The sequence below is a fragment of the Manduca sexta genome, chromosome 22, assembly GCF_014839805.1.
Source record: "Manduca sexta isolate Smith_Timp_Sample1 chromosome 22, JHU_Msex_v1.0, whole genome shotgun sequence".
Classification (NCBI taxonomy): Eukaryota; Metazoa; Arthropoda; class Insecta; order Lepidoptera; family Sphingidae; genus Manduca; species Manduca sexta.
In genome coordinates, this window is record NC_051136.1 from 15,004,551 (window position 1) to 15,023,357 (window position 18,807).

The 18,807-nt window shown below is 39.7% G+C and overlaps 4 protein-coding genes and 1 long non-coding RNA gene across 5 annotated transcripts in view; 2 read left to right on the forward strand and 3 right to left on the reverse strand.

The window, feature by feature from the left end:
* Positions 1 to 1,489, forward strand: part of LOC119190204 (protein shank-like) — a 15,613-nt gene extending 14,124 nt beyond the window's left edge. Inside the window, exon 5 of the mRNA XM_037441526.1 lies at positions 1,470 to 1,489. Coding sequence (XP_037297423.1) covers positions 1,470 to 1,489 — 20 coding nt within the window. The remainder of the gene's footprint in view (positions 1 to 1,469) is intronic.
* Positions 1,490 to 1,787: 298 nt separating this feature from the next.
* On the forward strand, positions 1,788 to 11,366 carry LOC115454471 (serine/arginine repetitive matrix protein 1-like). The gene is made up of 10 exons (XM_037441428.1): positions 1,788 to 1,924; positions 2,160 to 2,252; positions 2,589 to 2,684; positions 3,581 to 3,710; positions 4,328 to 4,457; positions 4,721 to 4,832; positions 5,603 to 5,781; positions 6,053 to 6,169; positions 6,639 to 6,766; positions 8,220 to 11,366. The coding sequence occupies exons 2-10, from the start codon at positions 2,237 to 2,239 to the stop codon at positions 8,836 to 8,838; spliced, it is 1,527 nt and encodes a 508-aa protein (XP_037297325.1). The 5' UTR covers positions 1,788 to 1,924; positions 2,160 to 2,236; the 3' UTR covers positions 8,839 to 11,366.
* A 1,138-nt stretch (positions 11,367 to 12,504) lies between these two features.
* On the reverse strand, positions 12,505 to 15,151 carry LOC119190125. Its single transcript, XR_005112771.1, has 3 exons — positions 15,084 to 15,151; positions 14,532 to 14,607; positions 12,505 to 13,949 (listed from the first exon to the last, which is right to left on the reverse strand). It is a non-coding gene; the product is annotated as an uncharacterized LOC119190125 (long non-coding RNA).
* Positions 15,152 to 15,696: 545 nt separating this feature from the next.
* LOC119190205 (WD repeat-containing protein 19-like) lies at positions 15,697 to 17,825 on the reverse strand. The gene is made up of 5 exons (XM_037441527.1): positions 17,709 to 17,825; positions 17,075 to 17,601; positions 16,768 to 16,876; positions 16,413 to 16,476; positions 15,697 to 15,830 (listed from the first exon to the last, which is right to left on the reverse strand). The coding sequence occupies exons 1-5, from the start codon at positions 17,823 to 17,825 to the stop codon at positions 15,697 to 15,699; spliced, it is 951 nt and encodes a 316-aa protein (XP_037297424.1).
* On the reverse strand, positions 17,635 to 18,657 carry LOC119190191. The gene is made up of 2 exons (XM_037441498.1): positions 18,572 to 18,657; positions 17,635 to 18,389 (listed from the first exon to the last, which is right to left on the reverse strand). The coding sequence occupies exons 1-2, from the start codon at positions 18,622 to 18,624 to the stop codon at positions 18,065 to 18,067; spliced, it is 378 nt and encodes a 125-aa protein (XP_037297395.1). The 5' UTR covers positions 18,625 to 18,657; the 3' UTR covers positions 17,635 to 18,064.
* Between the last annotated feature and the right edge of the window lie 150 nt (positions 18,658 to 18,807).

The following is an 18,807-nucleotide window of genomic DNA, read 5'->3' on the forward strand; positions in this document are numbered from 1 at the left end:
TTTTTTACATGCCTTTACTTCTGCGTTTTTCAATAAAGGAAAAATTTAGTTGGCCAAAAATTTTGAGAAACGGATTAATTTACACGACTCAGTAAAAGTATTTAAAAATATCAATGAAGACCCCAATAATATATTGCAAGCAGGTGTAGCATGTATTTTGAGTTTATATAGCGCTCCGTCTAAAACTCATGATTTAAATACATTAAGGCTCAATTCTTTCATAAAAGCAACAGCCAAAAATACGAGTGTTCATTTGTCATCACTGCCTCCAACAACTGATGCAGCGTTTGAGCACCTTAACAGAGTGTACCTACAAATTCAGATATGGCTATGAAATGACGTAGTTATTGAAAATTGGGGATGGAAGTATTACAATAACATGTACATCCCAATAACAATGAATCAATTACCTGCTCCGGATAATTTATTGCAAATGTTATTTTGTAATTGCGAAAAGGGATGTGGAGCTGCGTGTGGATGCAGAAAAAGTTGTTTATACTGCAGTGTAGCATGTTTACAGTGCAGCGGAAATAGTTGTTCCAATACTTCACCTATTATACAGATAGATAAAGTAGAAGAAAATATTTGATGTAGACAACAATGTAATATATTTAAATAAACAAATTTTGTACTAATATTTTTTTTTCTTTTCATAAGTCGTAATTAATTACCTTATTTTTTTAAATGTGCACAATAGAGTATGTTTCATTTATAATTAAACTGGCCGAGAAATTCCATTGTACATAGCAGCTGTCGCTTCGCTCTCCCCTCCACGTTTTTCTACCTGTTCGAGATCCCTACTGCTATTTTTATACACGGGTATCTTTGAAAAATGTTCCTATATGTCTACTCAGGTAAGATTTAACATATAAATAAAAAAAATACTGTTCAAAGCGAAAATATATGGTCAAACATAATTTTTTTATAATAATTTGTTTAAACAATGAAAAAATGGGGTGCACAAAAAAATTATGGGTAAACATTGCAATTTATAGTTTAAAAAACAATATCCCACATCGATCGTATTAATTCATTCACTATAACTCTAATCCGAGGTGAAAACCCCCAGGCGCTCCACTAAATTACTTATTAGCGCGGCAATGACAAGACCAAAGAGAATTATACTAAAAAATGTAGGTCATTCTTATATATATCAAGTGGCGCCAACAAGCGACATAATGCAGTACTAAGATAGCGCACATAAATTGTTTGGTTTATACTCTATCTACGTAACTATGCAGTTTGAACAGTATCAATACACTGTGCACTCGATGCGCCAGCTCCGATGAATCTTGTGGAATGACTTAATGTGAAAGCAGTGATTTTGTCGATGTTTTGATTACGATACACCTGCCTCCGTTCTCTACACCTCCCCAAGGTTGACTGGTAGAGAATATCCATGGCAGACTTAACTGCCTGTATATCATGTGTACAAAGTGTAAATAAATAATGTATCGATATTACGTTAGGTCAGGTGCCGAAAGTGTGAAATTAATTTAATATATCGATAATGTTGCATGCATTAACTCAGTATATCAAGATTTCTCGGAGCTCGCGCGTGAACTGTACCTACTTCTCTACTACGTACTAACTGTTTTCACGAGGTCTAGCTCATTTGTGTGTCGTAGATTCAAAAGTCGTTTCTTAGTGTTTATCCCCACAAAATTCGCGCTATTTTTATGCGCAATAAAAACTTTCTTTGCACACGTTCAAATATTTCTCCGAAAATGTTATGACCATCTCCGCTCTTAATTATAATTTGCCTTGATAATGTCAGTTGTGTAAACAGTAGGTATAATATCTTCTGTATGTGCAGGTAACAACGAGAACAACACGTGTACGGTGCCCACAAGCAAGTCCCAAAACCAGTTGTCGAGTTCAGGACGACCTTACGCCGCCACGCTGCCGAGGAAGGCTGCAGGAGGTATCTTGAGATTTTTAAAAAATCCGTAACATTTCGCGAAGTATGTCCAAATTGTTTAGACACTTTACGTATGTTTCTGTCATATTATGTTGATTTTTTACAAGTTTAAATTACTAAAAAACTATAAGACATCAAGCATTCCTGAAAATCGCTAGAATTATTAAGCTTGTCTCAAAGAATAAGCATAAGGTGTTGTCATTGTGTTTGTTCATGATGTTCAACCCCCCCCCCTCAGGTCGCAGCCCCGCGCCCGCGCCCCCGCGCCGCGACCCGCGGACTACTCTGAGTGTAGGACGCGCCAGGGCTAAGTCCATGGTCGCTGGACTCGGTAAGTCTACTTTAAATACAAAGTGCAATACTTTAACTAAAGCATCTACTCATCCAAACCAATAATTTTATCTATAATTCTCCTACTTTAAACAATATATTTTTTTACGAATCCTAGTTACCTATTTTTATTTATTTTATTCATAGGTACAATAATTTAATTATTACGTCAGTTCATGGCGGCCACTGCACTAGGCTCCATCGCAGTAGACTAAATAAGAATTAACAATACATACATTTTCATTACCTAGGTTTTTGATCTAAAACTACGATTTCTGATACTCTCGGTATATCTAAGATAACCAGGTTATTGTATAATGTGTTTATGCAATTTCAGAAAATGGTGGTGAAAAAGAAGAGAGCTGCGAACCATTGAGCGTAGCTGGCAAGTCTTCATCCGCCGAGTCTGTTCAACTGCACGGAGGAAGTAACAGTGAGTGGGATCTTTTTTAAAACAAAAATTATTTTATATTCTTATGGATTGTTTCGATGACGTATTGGGGACATACTTAATACGTTAAGTTGTGAATTAGATTTCTAGGTAATCGAAAAATGAGGTATTTGTGTTCGTTATTACGATTAAATTGCCTTTTATAAGGTGACGGGAGTAATTACCAGTTGCGTGCAGTCTAATTACATCTCTCCTTCAAAAATAATCGCGTTATATATTTTTATGATTGAATTGATTACATACTTTTTGATGTTATTTTTATTAACAATTTTGTCCCCAATTAATTTCGTCTAGATCCTAAAACATCCTGAGCAAGTAGGTAGAACAGATCATTTCATCCCCAAGACGCTCCCCACCACCTTTTGAGTGCGTATGTCGCGGAGTAAGAGGACGGATCCAAACACTTTCCCCGACGCTATACACCATAGTGTGCGTGCGCACTCATGCTACTTACACCTACTACGATGGGGCACGTGTTCATAGACAATAATAATAATATCAGGCCTGTATTACATACTTGCCCACTGCTGAGCACCTCCTCGAATACTGAGAGGGATTAGGCCTTAGTCCAGTCTGGCCTAGTGCGGATTGGTAGACTTCACACACCCTCGAAATTCCTGTACAGAACTCCTCAGGCATGCAGGTTTCCTTACGATGTTTTAATTCACAAAGAAAACAAACATAATTTTAGAAAAGTCAGAGGTGTGTGCCCTTGGGATTTGAACCTGAGGATATTCGTCTCGGCAGTCCGTTCCACAACCAACTAGGCTATCGCCGCACACTGTAAGCGATGGGTTAAAGTAGTGGGGCGCGTGTTAATAGATGATATAATGATCTATCCCTGACGTCCCCGTGATAATGTTGTGGTGTGTTCGCAGACGGCACGCCGTCGTCGGGCACGCCGGTGGCGCCGCGCACGGCGTCCATCCGCCAGCGCCCCGCCTCGTCGCGCATCACCGCCGCCGAGCTCGAGGAGCTGTTCCAGCGACAGGCCGACGCAGACACTAGGTTAGTACACATACCTTAACGCTAAGATGTTTTTATTACATAGATACGTTGTCCGAGCTCAATACTGGCACGACAAAAGTAAGGTAATTGCCCGACTTGACGGCCAATGAGCGTGCGGCACTAACATTGTTACGTAACTGTCGATGTATGTATAATTATATATCCTTTTCTAACGAATGTATGCTGCATCTTTTTATTCCTTCTTCGAACCAATTTGTAATTATATGTACAGGTACGTGACTATAGTCAATAGTGCGTCGTTTTTATGTGCCATTTTGTTAGTGTATGACGCGTCTATTTGTAAAACGTCATTGCCTTAACGAAATACATTGAAATAAATATCAACCAAATAAATTTATAATAGCTGGTGATGACTTGAGTCAAATAATATTTAATTACTGTTCACTTAGCTTACTTTAAAATATCGCTCGAAATTGGAACCATACTATGACTGGCTACTTTGAGCTTTAGGTAACAAATTAATAATCATAGTAAAACTTAGTTCAAAACATAAGTAATATTTATTTATCTCGATACTACATTGTAAGTATCGATATCGAATCGATTATCGATATCAATATTCGTACGGCGATACAATACACGTATTCGTGTTCCAGCGGCGGCAACAATGCAATGATGACTCGGTCGGCGTTCCAGGGCGGGTCTAATTCCCCCCCGTACTCCCCCGCCAGGGTCCCGGGCAGGGTGTACGCTTCCGTCGCTGAGATGAAGAGGTCCAGAGGGAAGGTAGGAATATAAGTTTGCGTAGATCAAATCCGAGAAACATTTTAACTTGAGTCTACGTCTAGTTATTGAAAAAGTTCACATTGATATAATAAAAATATTATTGATCTACATTGATTCTATATTTATTTTGAGTAACGACGAATTGAATATATAACTACAACTTATTTGTTACAAAGCGTAATAACAGCCTATTTCATTACTAATAGGAGAATTGATGAATAATAGTTTGTGCTACAGGTTTTGTGTGTCTGTGTGTGTTGTAGTTCTGGAACAAGTCCGGCGGCACGTTGCGGCGCGAGTTCCACTCGACGCCCGACCTCGCCGCCGAACACAACGCGCATCCACTCAGGACGCGCTCCAGCGAGGACGTGCACGGTAACTATACTTATACCTATAAAAAAATACGTATAGGCATTAAATAAGTTGGATGATTGTTGGGAATGGAAGCAGCCAGAAGAGAAAAATTGTAAGAGGGCAAAAGAAATGTTTGTATCATTTCTTGTTAATTGACTCTATTTGCCCTCCACACCACTTACTATCAGGTGCAGCGTGGTTACTTTGCTGGACCTATGTAAAGGGGTAGTTTAGAGTTACATAACTTTTAAGAATATAAGCGGCGATAGCCTAGTTGGGTGTGGAACGGACTGCCAAGTCGAATGTCTGCAAGGGCACACACCTCTGACTTTTCTAAAATCATGTGTGTATTCTTTGTGAATTTATCGTTCGCTTTAACGGTGAAGGCAAACATCGTGAGGAAACCTGCATACCTGAGAAGTTCTCTATAGGAATTTCGAAGGTGCGTGAAGTCTATCAATCCGCACTAGGCCAGCGTGGTGGACTAAGACCTAATCCCTCTCAGTAGTAGAGGTGGTCCGTGCTCAGCAGTGGGCAAGTATATAATACAGGGCTGATATTTATTATTATTATTAACTTTTAAGAGGGCGGGCGGGGGCGTTAAGGAAAATGTTACGATCCGTTACATAGGAGGGTGGATGGCTCAAAAATCTTCAAAAATTTACGTAATTCTTGAACGGCTCCAAAGAAAAAACATTTAAATAAATCTGAAATTATTATACGTGCTTTTAGTCGTCATCGGCTACAATTGGTTTAGTGTGTAGTGTAAACTTGCATGTGTGTGTGCGCAGGCGCGTCGTGCGGTCGCGTGCCGCCGCCGTCGCAGCCGCCGCCGCCGGTGCCGGGGGCTGCGGCGGGCGCGGGCGGCGCGGTGCCGTCGTCCTTCCGCCCCGCCGCCGCCGCCAAGCTGTACGCCGCGCCCGCCGACCTGCGCCCCGTCGCATACCGACATCCCAACGATGACAACGCGGTAACCACACATTTAAACTAAATATTTACATTACAATAAACATCATAAACTGTACATATAAACCGGAAAATCCAGTTACACCTTGAAGTTTGATTCCTTTATCGTCATTTTCTATATTTCGCTGTCACATACCACTCTCACGAAACAGTCTATTCCCTCAACTTATCTGAATAAAAAACCTTTTGCCATTAAACAACCTTGTCCCACATACATGCATGCCCAACTAACAAACATAACATATACTAACGTTGTCCCGCCTGGCTGCCGGCAGAGCCGCAAGTCGTTGTCGCTGCGGTCGTGGTCGTCGCCGGCGCGGGCGCAGTCCGCCGACGAGCCCGCCAACCAGTACGCGCAGCCCTTCAACACGCACAAGGGCTTCGTCAGACAGGTACGGCTTCACTCATTCACTCACTCATATCGCAAACCTTCGACCTAGGACATTAGTACCCATAGTATAATAATCGACAAAAACTTGAGCACACTGCGTGTAGGACGCCCTACACTACAACACCGTTTCATATTCAATTGTAATCAGTCCTCAAGATAACATTCACGTATAGCATTAATCTTTGTCAAACTACTTCACGCAAACAACTAATAGCGTTATAATGCTCAGTTTAGAATAGCAAGTTCTTGGAGGAATATATTGCGCAATAACTTCTAATTGCGTGTACATTAGCAGCAATATTTCAATAGACCTACACATTTATCGAACTTGAACAAAATTCAAAATTTGCAGTTCAGCTTGCCATGATTGTTTACAGGATAAAAAGTACTTTTGGAAATTGACTTCTGCAAGTTTTTTAGTTAATCTAAGCCTCCTACACTCTCCCTAAACTATGTCCCTTTGTTCCCAGAACTCAACCCCAGCACCACCGATCCCGGAGCCGGATTACAGCATGTCTGAATCCGATGAAGAAGCAGACGCCAAGCCCAAAGTGGAGCCAGCGGCGGTAGCGGAGACCAGCGCCAACAGCAATGCCAGGTAACCCCGCCACAGCTTGAACTAACCAGCTTAAATCTAAGCTAATCTTTTTTTGTATACGTGCATGGAAAAAATACCCAACTGTACCTGGTAAGTGGATTGGGGTCTAATAAAATGTTGACTGAGGATAGATGATTACCCCTCGACAGTCGATACAATTATGCCGGCCTGTTGGAACCGGATATATACGGGCTGATCCCGGAATGCGCCTTTGTTTACGATGGTCGCTATCCGGGCGGATATAAAATATATTCTACCACTAGCAGGATTGAACTAAATGGAAAGAAACTAATATGGCCTCGAAATTACGTACCTTTCATAGTGTGACAGATCCGTTTCCAAATTCTATCGGTTAGATGCTCAATTAATTCCCAACGTTGTTTCCATTCCTGTTTTTAAAGGTCGACTAGACACCCACAGTACATACGATTTTGAAGGTGCTCTTGGGAAGTGACCAACTATCGCATGATTCTTACTAATATACCTACCTATTTATAATAAAACTGTTAGTAGAAAAATAGTCATGCAATTCGAAGACATGACTTTGAAATTACAAAAGATTACAACTTCTTCACTTCGTTCGATATCCAACATTGATTTGGATTACTGTCTGCTTGCGTCGACATAAGTTGTTTCTACACCACATGCATGATCCAACTAAGCACACATGCAGTGCATGGAATTTTAATATATTTGACCACAAGGATGTATATTAACTTTCTATCTAAATTCTGGAATATTCTAACACTCAAATGAGAAGATGCAAGATAATGCGAACTAACAAATTTAAAATTTTCAGGACTCCAATATATGCCACAATATATGAAATCGATGGCGAATAAATTTTGAACAACATAATTTAAACTATAATATATTGAATTTAAGGTACGATCTGCAAAAAAATCATATCACTGGGCAAAGCTTTGTGTTTATGTCCTTCATTGGAGAAAACACGTATTTTGTCATCTATATCAAACCTTAATAATTTCGCACAATTTGTAATTAACCACGTAACATTATGTATAATATCTCATGCAATAATATCCGTGGGTCTTCATTTTATAATATTTCGGCTTATTGTGAAGAGTTCGCGTTTTAGTTCACGGTACCATGCGTAATAAATGTTTACAATTTACATGTTACATTAAATAACACAAAACACCTAAAAATTATATAATAATAAACACATTAAAAGCACTAGAGCACTAGAGAGCTAGAGATTTTTTTTATATTCAAAATTTTAATAGAGTAATTTAAAAGAAAAAAAAAACAAAAAAGATAAATTTAGATTATTAGTTATTCATTTTATGTTAAATTATTCAAAATTTTATATTATTTATTTGGTTGATTTCCAAAGGATTCATTTAAAAAAATTACGTATTTAGCCACAGAGTGCCTCATATTTTTGCAGTCTACAGAGATCGATAATGAACATTTATGTCCGCACTTCCAGCGGCAGCAGCTCCGGCTCCAGTTCCATGCAGCACTCGTTCTCGGTGGACGAGATCCAGAAGATCCGCACGCGGCTGAAGTCGTCCAAGTCGTGCGGCGACGAGCTCGGCGCCGAGCGCGACGACGGCGACAACTCCTCCTCCGGCGTCTCCTCCGACCAGGAGGCGCAGGCGCGCCCGCGCCGCGACAAGGTCTCCTTCTGCAGCTCCGTCACCGTCAAGTCCTCCAACGACGTCATCAGCACCGAGCCCGTGCACTCCTCCTCCGAGAGCCTCGCGCCCGCCCCGCCCGCCCCGCCCGCGCCGCCGCCCATGCAGCGCCACAACTCGCTCACGCGCAAGCGCGCCACGGCGGCGCTGCTGCGCGGCGCGGTGGGGGCGCGGCGGGGGCGCGGGGCGGGCGTGCGCGGGCGCTCGGCGGCGGAGCGGCTCGGCGTGGACCCGGAGAAGGCGCCGGGGCGGCGCGGGCGCGCGGCGGCGCTGCTGGCGTCGCTGCCGCCGCCGCCGGAGGAGCCGGCCGCGGAGCCGGGCGCGGCGCCGGTGCTGGCGCCGCCGCCGCAGTTCAGCGACCGCGTGCGGGTGGTGGCGGCGCTGCCGAAGCAGCTGGCGCCCCTGCAGTAGCCGTTCTGTCCTTCACGTGTCTCTGCAGTGCACGGCGGGCGTCGTGGCGGCGCTGTGGGTGCGAGTGAGCCGGCGGCCGCTCGCGGTAGTGAGCCCGTTCAGTTGTGACCGACCGCGTTCGTTTGCGACTCGATGTAAACAGATGGAAAACGAGTAAAATCATTTTGTAATCAAACGACTAAATGAAACCAAAGATTTATAGTATTTATTGTTGAGGAGTTAACATTGATATAGTTGAAACTAATTTTTATACATTCCCTTATTGACTAGTTATTAATGCGTTTCAGTGTAACACTAGTATTGGTTTCATTTCATTGTTATTTGACATTGTACGACTTCGAGTGCATTCAGGTGCTGGTTACGTGTTGTAATGAACGTTACAATAATGTAATGTGAAATAAATATACCATACTTTCGAAAAACATCTTCAAAATTAACGTAAAAATAAGTAATAAATAAAACATTGCAATACACAGCCCTTATAAGTCTGTACTCTGAAGTCATCGATAAAAATATAGTATCTGTATTTAATAATAATTTGAAACTGCACATCTCTACTCCGCCGGTAAATAATATTATAGTGACCGCAAACTATTGAATATGACCCTACGTCAACCTCTATTATATTGACGTACGATATTATTTACTGGTGATAAACATTTCACATTTTCACAACGCAACCAAGTGCCATCGTGTCTATGATTTTTAATATATTTTTATATTTATGTGTGCGTGTAAATATTTCACAAGAGCTATTTATATGTGGGGAGAGTGGGACGGACGCGTCGCACCGAACTTCCGGCCAACATATTGTGTATTTTAAATATAAATTATTTATCAAATGCATATATATTGTATATTTATATTTTACGAGATTTAACTCGTGCTGTGTTCAAAATAATGTAATTATTTTTGAATTAATTTGCTTCGTCCAAAATCGTACAGCCGGCCCACTCTTTTGACAACGCATAAATTAATAATTTGGATATTCTATCGTGCAATACAATGCCGATTGCACTACAATTTTTATCTGCATTATCTATTGTACTATGTTAGGCCTGTAAACCCTTATATCGATTGAAGTTTCTCGCTATATTTAATTACGAATCGACACTGTATTGCATATAGATATCCAATATGGCTGCCGTCGCACTACATTAACGGCCCACCATTCAAACATTACCCCATAACACCATATAAATAAGTATAAAGGCCTAAAAGCAGCAGTTTTATGATTCCGGTGGGTCGCAGTCAGTGCGACGTCGGCGAGGGCTATGAAGCCCATTATCGCGTGTTCTCATACAAGACTAGCGCTTGTCACATCAACTCATTAGTATTTCGTCCGTTGTAAAGTTTTATACTAATCGAAGGCATCCGTGCGTCTAGGATATACTTAGATATAAACGCAAATTAATGCAACACCATTATCGAATTTTTTACTTTTTAAACTTCGATTTTGTACGTTTCAGTGCGGCCAGTTCGACTTATTCAATATTGAAAAAAAATATATATAAAATTTGAATATCGAATGTTAATTAGCTAGAAAATTTTAAAGTAAAATGTATTTTCCCCACAACAATACAGATGCTTAATTGCATAAGCAAATTATTTAAAACATATTTGACATTACTACGCCCGATTCAATATGTCGAATAGTTTTTATCTATTTTTACTAAAAAATAGTTGTAAAAAATATTTTACATGAACGGCACAGTGAAGTTAGCACATCTTGAAATTTTTTATGTAAAATATTGATCAGTGCGAATTGGCTGTACAATGTAGAATGCTGCGTAGTTTTAACTGTCGACGCAGCGTCACTTGTAAAATAATATTTAAATTATCTAAAAAATAATCTCTGCGTGCGGTTTATTCTTGCCGTGTAAAACGATTTTATAAAAATATTTAAAATTTAAAAATTTTTAATTCGACGTCACAGGCAACACGAACACACTGAGCCTTAAACCACTATCGATAAAGTTTTATTTACGCATATAACTTTAATTTCACGAAAAGTATATAAGTATAATCGTATTTTATCAGATTAATAAAAAGAGTTTTTGTGCGTAATTTTAGCTAAATTCTAGCGAATTATAGAGTCGATAATAGCGGCTAGCCTTGACGTATTATTATTAGCACAATCAGTTAATAATTTCTATATTCAAAATGTATTATTTTGTTATAATCGTCTTGTCATTATTTTAAGTTGTATAAAAGTGTATTTGTCTACTTAAGGCATAGCTAGGTAGTGGTAATTATTAGAGGGTAATTGATCGTAGTATCGACAATGGAGCGTCAGAGTTGGAGTAGTGTCGAGTGTCGACTGCCGCTCACTTCGCTCTGCCTGTGACGTCCAAAGAGTGTGGAGCCAGCGCGACAGGCGGACGCGAGGGAGCGACTGACCGACGCCATACTCTACAATTTTGTATAATAACATTTGTGTTTTGCGTTTCATTTGGAATCTCAGTATCGAACGTGTAACTACAACTTGGTATACTTTCAAATGAAAAATTAAATGTTTCATCACTTAATGATTGTTTTTTTTTTTTATTTGAATACGATTTATAATTCCCTTGATTTCTATTATTAATTAAATTAATGTTGTAACAACGCAATAGCGTTACGTGATTACACAAATTGATTTTTTTTATTGTTGACCGTTTCGGTGGCGTAGTTATATTGCGTGCGCAGCACGACACCGCTCCGAGGTCCTGGAGAATCCCAGATCGGGCAGTGATATTGGGATTTTCTATTCAATGCCAGCACGGTGTCTTGAATGTGTCCCCGATATAATGATAGGCTCGCCCCATATTACATCATGAGACGTGTACCATCCATCCGGTAGGCGAGAAGGTAACCTGGTTGCACCTCTGCCAACCCCTTCGAGGACAAATGCGTGATGTGTGTTTTTATTGTTCCTAATAATTATATACAATCTAAACACAATTTATAACCAAATTTTAATTAATTTTAAACCCATAAATCTAGCGGCTAAACGAACGCTTCATTTCCTGTAAAACACCTGATAATGTATTATCGCATGCCCTTATCTTAGTAATCCACGGTTTTCACAAGGACCACCGTATGCTGTATAGTTGGCGTCATATTGCATTTGAATGTTAGGTCTCTCGTAATTGTCTGCTCGAATGTTCTATTGTCTATTTCTGTCGTTAAGTGCAACAGAAAACAGCAATCAATTTCAAATCAATCAAATCAATTTATTTTACAAATTAATTTATTTTAAACACTACCTCGGTGGCGCAGATTTAGTACGTGCGTGATAATATTGCGCTGGCAGTAATTCATGTTTCAAATATGGTAATGCGCAGGAGTTGGCGCCTTCCGCACGCATCGTTATGCCCGATGACGTCACGTGCGCGCATTGTGCTTTTCTCGTTTTTTGACACATCCTTCTACTGAAATTCAAAAGCTTGAATTTAATATACAGTAATTGATTTGTTGATTTTTACCGGATTTTAATCAATCTTTCTGTATTAGAATTGACAGGAGGTAAATGTTTGATAAACGCAAAGAACAAATAGGAGTCAAATACCGTATTCATACGTCATACTTGTGCACGAATTATTCGCCAATAGTCTAAATTAAGTATAAGATGTTGCTTTATATTATACAAAATACACTATAATATCCTTCAAATCGGAACACAACTATGCCTAAACAATACTACTTGTAAACATTACGGTGGTACCAAATCAGAAAGGCTCTCGTATAACAACTATCACCCAGTAGGAACTACCTCTCCACATGACATAATGACTTACTAAATAACACAAAGCTATAAACTTACACATTTATTTTTAAAAAAATAAAATTTACCATTTCATTTTTTACACATGGACTTACATTTATGGTGCCGACTGTACCTTACAGATAACAAATTAGGGCGACAATAAAATAACTTCCTTATCTAATGGACGGACCTTATCACAAACTAAAAGTACATTTTCTTGGGTGGGGTATCGATTTTTGGTATTTATAATAAATATTAATTACACCGAATTATGCCAAAATGTACTGACTACTTTTAAACATTAGTGGATATGTTACAACTGAATACTTCTATGTTTAAAAATGTTTGGATCGATTCACACATACTTTCTGTGTCGTATAAATAGATCTTTGCTGAATTATCACAATTAGATAAATTGCGTGTTAAATATTAATAACATATTTTGGATAATTTGTGTGTTGGTACATTTTGCATAAGTGGGTTTAATCATATGATCATTCAAGGGAATGCTTTATCAGTTAAGGGCAGGAGACAAAGGATGTTTTCTATAAATATAAAAATTGTTTTTTTTTTTATATTTACAGTAAAGCTATGACCCGCTATAATGGCATACAATTTAAAATCGACACGATTTATTTTTTAAAAAAAATAAAAAAATTGCAAAACTTAGTCTTCTCTACCTGAATGCAGTTTTTAAAACTTCCTTATAATTGGATTTAGATGTGATCAAAATTGAATTTTGTATATTAGTCATTAACCTAATCTAGCTTACCATTTATAAATAAAACTAAATGGACGGACATAAGCCTATTTTAAAACGCTTAGAACTAAACATTTGCATATCGGACCCTTAGAACTAAAGTGACCTAAATCAAAATTTATATATTTTCTGATTTTGATCAAAAACAGCTTTCTAAAGCAAGCTCTGTAAGCCTGTGACGAAAAAGATAAATAAATTTATAGTAAAGAAACAGATCCTCACATTCACCGCGACCGCCCAATTCAGTGCCTTTTACATTGTTTTCAAATCTTTTTTATATTTTTCATCATCTTTTTTGGGTTAAATCATCTTAGTTCTAAGGGTGCGTAAAAAGGTATTACATTGATCAATTGTCATGGCCCCGAAACTAGAAAAATTACGTCTTCAACAACTTGCTTGAAATTGAAGAAATAACAAACCATTACTAAATGTCGTCACTTATTCTAAAACTTACTTAACTCTCGGTAGTAAATTACACGCAATATACAACTTTATTCACTGGTATTAAGGTCGAGATACAGCGTCACGTCGTCGATCTTTACTAGACGTCTGTAGTCGACATTTTCGCCGCACATGGGACATTTGCCTTCCTCTTTCAGTATTCTGCGAAAGAAGGACAAATGTACCTTAGAAGTTTATATGAAGCACAAATGAATTCATTATGAACGAACAGACAACACATATTCCGTTAGAGGCAATTTATAGGTATAGACCTAGAGCCATGCCAGAAAAAAAAAACTTTCGAGCAATTTTTACAATAGCAAAATCCTTTTTATTTATATTTACTAAACGGGATACCACATGCGATATATCTAACTTTTCGCATTGTTTAATTTTGCTCATCATAATCCCTTTATGTTTTACTCTCTTTTGTATCAGTGAACGCCAAGTGCTCATAGTCGTAAGAGTTATTAAAAAATTTCGTATGTTACGCGAATGTTAGACAGTGTCGATAAAAAAAAATAGGAAAATGTAGGTAGATATTGTAACTTTGATTTTTTGGGACGATCAACAACTCAGTCCCCCCCGCGACCATAAAGGCTATAAAGTCTTCGAAACGTTGAGAGAAAATTATAATATAAAAAGCCGTGATAAAACCGAAAAATTATTTTATCTTTAACCTAAGACTTGATCTTGTAAAATTATAATTCTTATATTTCGAATAGGTTATATAACGTTACTTACTCGGTGAACTCGGTAAGAATCGCAGGAAATCACACTCGGGACAGGCTGTCAAATCATCTTTCACGATATGAAGTCCCTGTAGGAGAACGATATACGAATTAGGAATCAGGAATCTCGTTAAAACACTATACTAGGATCTAGGGAAATGAAAGTTGTAGATAATTAAACAAGATTAGAATACACTTATAATATTACTAGCTTTTGCCCACAGCTCCGCCCCCGTAAAAATCTTCTTTCGGGATATTTTTCCCCTGTAGTTTCCTACTGCTGAAAAAATAATCAACATCGGTTCAAGATCTCCAGAGGTTGACGTGAAAGTCATTACGTGAAATAACCTTTTTGCTCTCGCTCCGAGTACCTTTGGGCAAATATTGGATCCGCTGTGAACAGTAAGGTATGCTATAAGTTTGAGGCTCACGTGAAAGTCCTTGCTTGAAATGAATTTTTTGCTCTCGTCCGGTACCTTTGGGCAAATATTGGATCCGCCACGATCGACAAGGTATGTTATGTTATAATAAGTGTAAGAGGCAAGTGGGTAGGTAGTCTGCTGACCGTGGCGAGACAGAAGGGCAAGTCGGCCTCGCAGTGAGCGCAGCGCAGGTCGGCTTGCGGCACGGCGGGCGCGCCGCACAGCGGGCAGGCGCCGGCGGGCGGCGGCGGCAGGGGCGCGCGCGGCGCGTGACGCACCACCGACTCGATCTTCTTCGCGTACTTCGGATCGATCTGCAACACCGCTTCATTGTACGTTACTAAGCATGACTCTCATCAACATCTCTGACAATGCGCAATGCAATACCATGCAGTACATGGTCCTGTTTATGGGTAGTTCTATGGCTTACCATCAGGCGAGCGGCGTCTAGTCATTCAACAGAAATAAAAATAGTAATAATATACTCTGGACCTTTACATTGTTATTTCATGAATATAAAAAATACAAATTAACACCTTATTGACACTTGTGTAAATAAAAACAAAATTTATCAAGTTTGCCTTTATACATAAATTAATACTAATACTAACTACCAGATCTCCAAAAAATTATCAATGAAANTNAAAAATATTATAAATTNAATTTNCTATAAATAATATCTCCGTAATAAAGGACATCTAATTGTTTCTCTATCTACTCCATTAAACTTGTACACAGACTGTCATATTTTTTTTACTATTTAATACAAAATGAATACACCTGTGATCTGTACTCCGGCTGCATGAGCACCTTGGCCCAGTGATGCGCCTGGTGCTTGAGTCCGGCGCGGCTGCATTCGATCACTGTCGACGTCAAGATCGACACTTGGTCTGGAATTACACCATAAATTAAATAAATGTTTTTTCGATTTATTATCTTATAAACGACCCAACTTTTAGTAACGCTAGTCATAATAATCCAGAATTTATTACTCAAAAAAGTCTATGAGATTATAAAATTTAAATAAAAAGTTACTTGAGCTACTTACCTTAATGGTATTAATAGAAAAGCAGTTGTACTTACGTTTGCGGCGTTGGAAAAAAACTGACTTCTGCGGCTGTACGCAACAACAACCGCGCGGCCAAGTCGTGACGACCGCGCTTCACGTGCGTACGCACCTATAGCAATAATCGACATTTTTATAATAAAATGATCGTTAAATTAAGGAAATAATGTTATGTCATTATTTAGACTTTTTATTTTATTAGCAAGAACATTTGTTAGCAAGTCGAAATGTTTTAATAAATATTACCCTAATATTTATATGGTACATTTTGTATAGTTTCTAAAAGTGTTTTGTGGTATTGTGTAGGAAGTGTGTGTGCGTGCTGACCAGTATGTATGAGTGCAGCAGCGCGGTGGCACGGCGCAGGTCCGCGGCGCGGCGGCCGCGCAGGCGCAGCGCCGCGCACATGCCGCGCGCCACGTCGCACCCGCGGTACCGCCCGCGCGACACTCCGCGCCCGCTATGATCACCTGCCACAACACCGCTCTCATACTACACACTACAGACCACACCTCCACCGCATCAACTTAACTTTAAAACGCCTGATGAAGAGTAGTGACTAGCAACAAAACAATGTATTCTTTATTGCAATTTAAAATTTAACCAAAAATAATTAAAATCTGCCCATCACATGTTTTCACACTATGTTGATATGTGATACGGACCTATTTGTATATTATAAGAATAAATACATATCAGGGTATGGAAACCCGATTGCACCCTGATATCGTAGATCACTATAAAAACATAAACATACTCACCGCAGTCTTGGCGGCCTCGGTGAACTGCTTCTTAGCCATATATAGTCTGAACAGATGACGCGGTTCTCGCGGTGTACCATCCGTCTCGCCCAGAAGAAACTCTATCAACCTGGGTCATACACGAAATGAATTAAAATATTAAATTTATTTTATATATTAATATTAATTATTTGAACTTTGAAGATATACCCTAAGTATCTAAGTAGTAAAAAAAACTTCTGGCATTGGGCAAACATATTTTAACATGGGAAGATATTTTTGTGACTTGGCAGCAATCTATATTGCCAATAAAACAATACATCCCTACCTCCTAGTAAGTCTCTCGTCATCACTAGCGGCGGCCGCATCTATCGCAACCGTGATCGCTTCATTCTCGTCCTCCTCCGAACCGCCAGCCTTTAGTAAGTGCGACATCGCCTTACTGTGCTCCCCAGCATGAAAATAAAACTTGCCGGCCAGTAAATGGTTCTTCTCCCCTTCGAAATGTAACGCAAGACTCTTGAAATCCTCCGGCCTCGCTTGCGAAGTCTGTATCAATATCTCCCCGTACAAATGCAGTTTCCCGTTCTTTCTGGCTAAATTAAACGCATCGTCGTAACATAGGGACATCACTAGGAACTTTATAGCTGACGTCGGATCATCACTATTCTGGAAATAGTTGGCCACCATTTTGGCCCCTTGAACGGATTTCGTCTCTTGGACAAGATTGACAGCTTCATCGATATCGTCCAATTTGTCCAAGTTCAATCGAATCGCCGCTTCGTAGTCTTGGGCTTTCAAATACGACTTCAAAGCATCGTGGTACCTCCCTTCTGCCTCCTTAGCCCTCGCATACTGTATGTGTATGCTTTGGCGAGTTCGATCTTGGGTAGGAGAGCTTCGACTTTCAGCCACGATTTCAGCTTGATGTACAATGAAGCGGCTTTCTCAGTATTCCCTACGTGGTCGTAAAGCGCTGCAGCGTGGTTGAACTGCTTCTCCTCTTCTAGAAGTTGTGCGCAGTCCTTGATCAGGTTGTGGTCTTCCGAGTGCTTCATAGCGGTGGTGACTCCTCGCATGACGTCTCCGCATCTGATGGATGTACGAGCGATGCCCGCTTCGCATTTCTTGTTGTGCTCTTTGACTTTTATGCTGTCGGTATTTTCCGTGATCAGACTTTTCTCATAACTGGCGAGTGCTTCGTGGTAATCAGCGCTGTAATTATAAAAATAATAGGCTGTGTATTAAACATTTGATTTTCTCTAAACTTCAGCATGTGGGTGATGATAATATTATGAAACCGCTTCGTTACAATACATCATTTGATGTTATAATTGAAAATATTATAGAATGTAGTTTCCGTCACGATTTTTATCGAACGCCCAAAGTGTATGTGTTTATATAGACAGTAGTGATGTTGTCCGCACGTGAGCTCGTGGTGCTGCGCGTGGTGCAGGCGCACGTGCGGCGCGTGCTCCGGGCGCGTGCGCTGCGCCAGCGCCGCCGCCTCGCCCCACGCGCCGCGCGCCAGCTGCAGCTGCAGCGCCAGCGCCGCGCCGCCGCCGCCGCCGCCGCCCCCACCCGCGCCCTCCAGCCACCGCGCCGCTGCTGCACCTTTGTTCAGGCATGCACATAATGCACCACTGCAACAATTATATATCACTCGTTCACATTATTCTTATTTACATCGCGGCTTAAATATAGTACCTACAATACTTGTATTCTAATTTTAATCAATATACATATAATACCCGATGAATAATATACATATTTTATCTTAAAACAAAAAGTCGATATAAATTATAATTAATAATAACAAACTTACCAAAGCAAAGCAAGATCTTCAATGTTCGCTGCATCCTCCAATGCCCACACCATGGCTACGTCGCTGAGTCGAGTGTACACTCGAATAGCTATATACAAAAATGTATCGACATACATGTATAAACCGAAAACTTCCAATAAATAATAAATCCTAAAATGTCGATAAAATTACTAACAGAACTGAAATCGATACCGTGAATAATTTCAATTAATCGATAAAAATCGGTACCGATATAC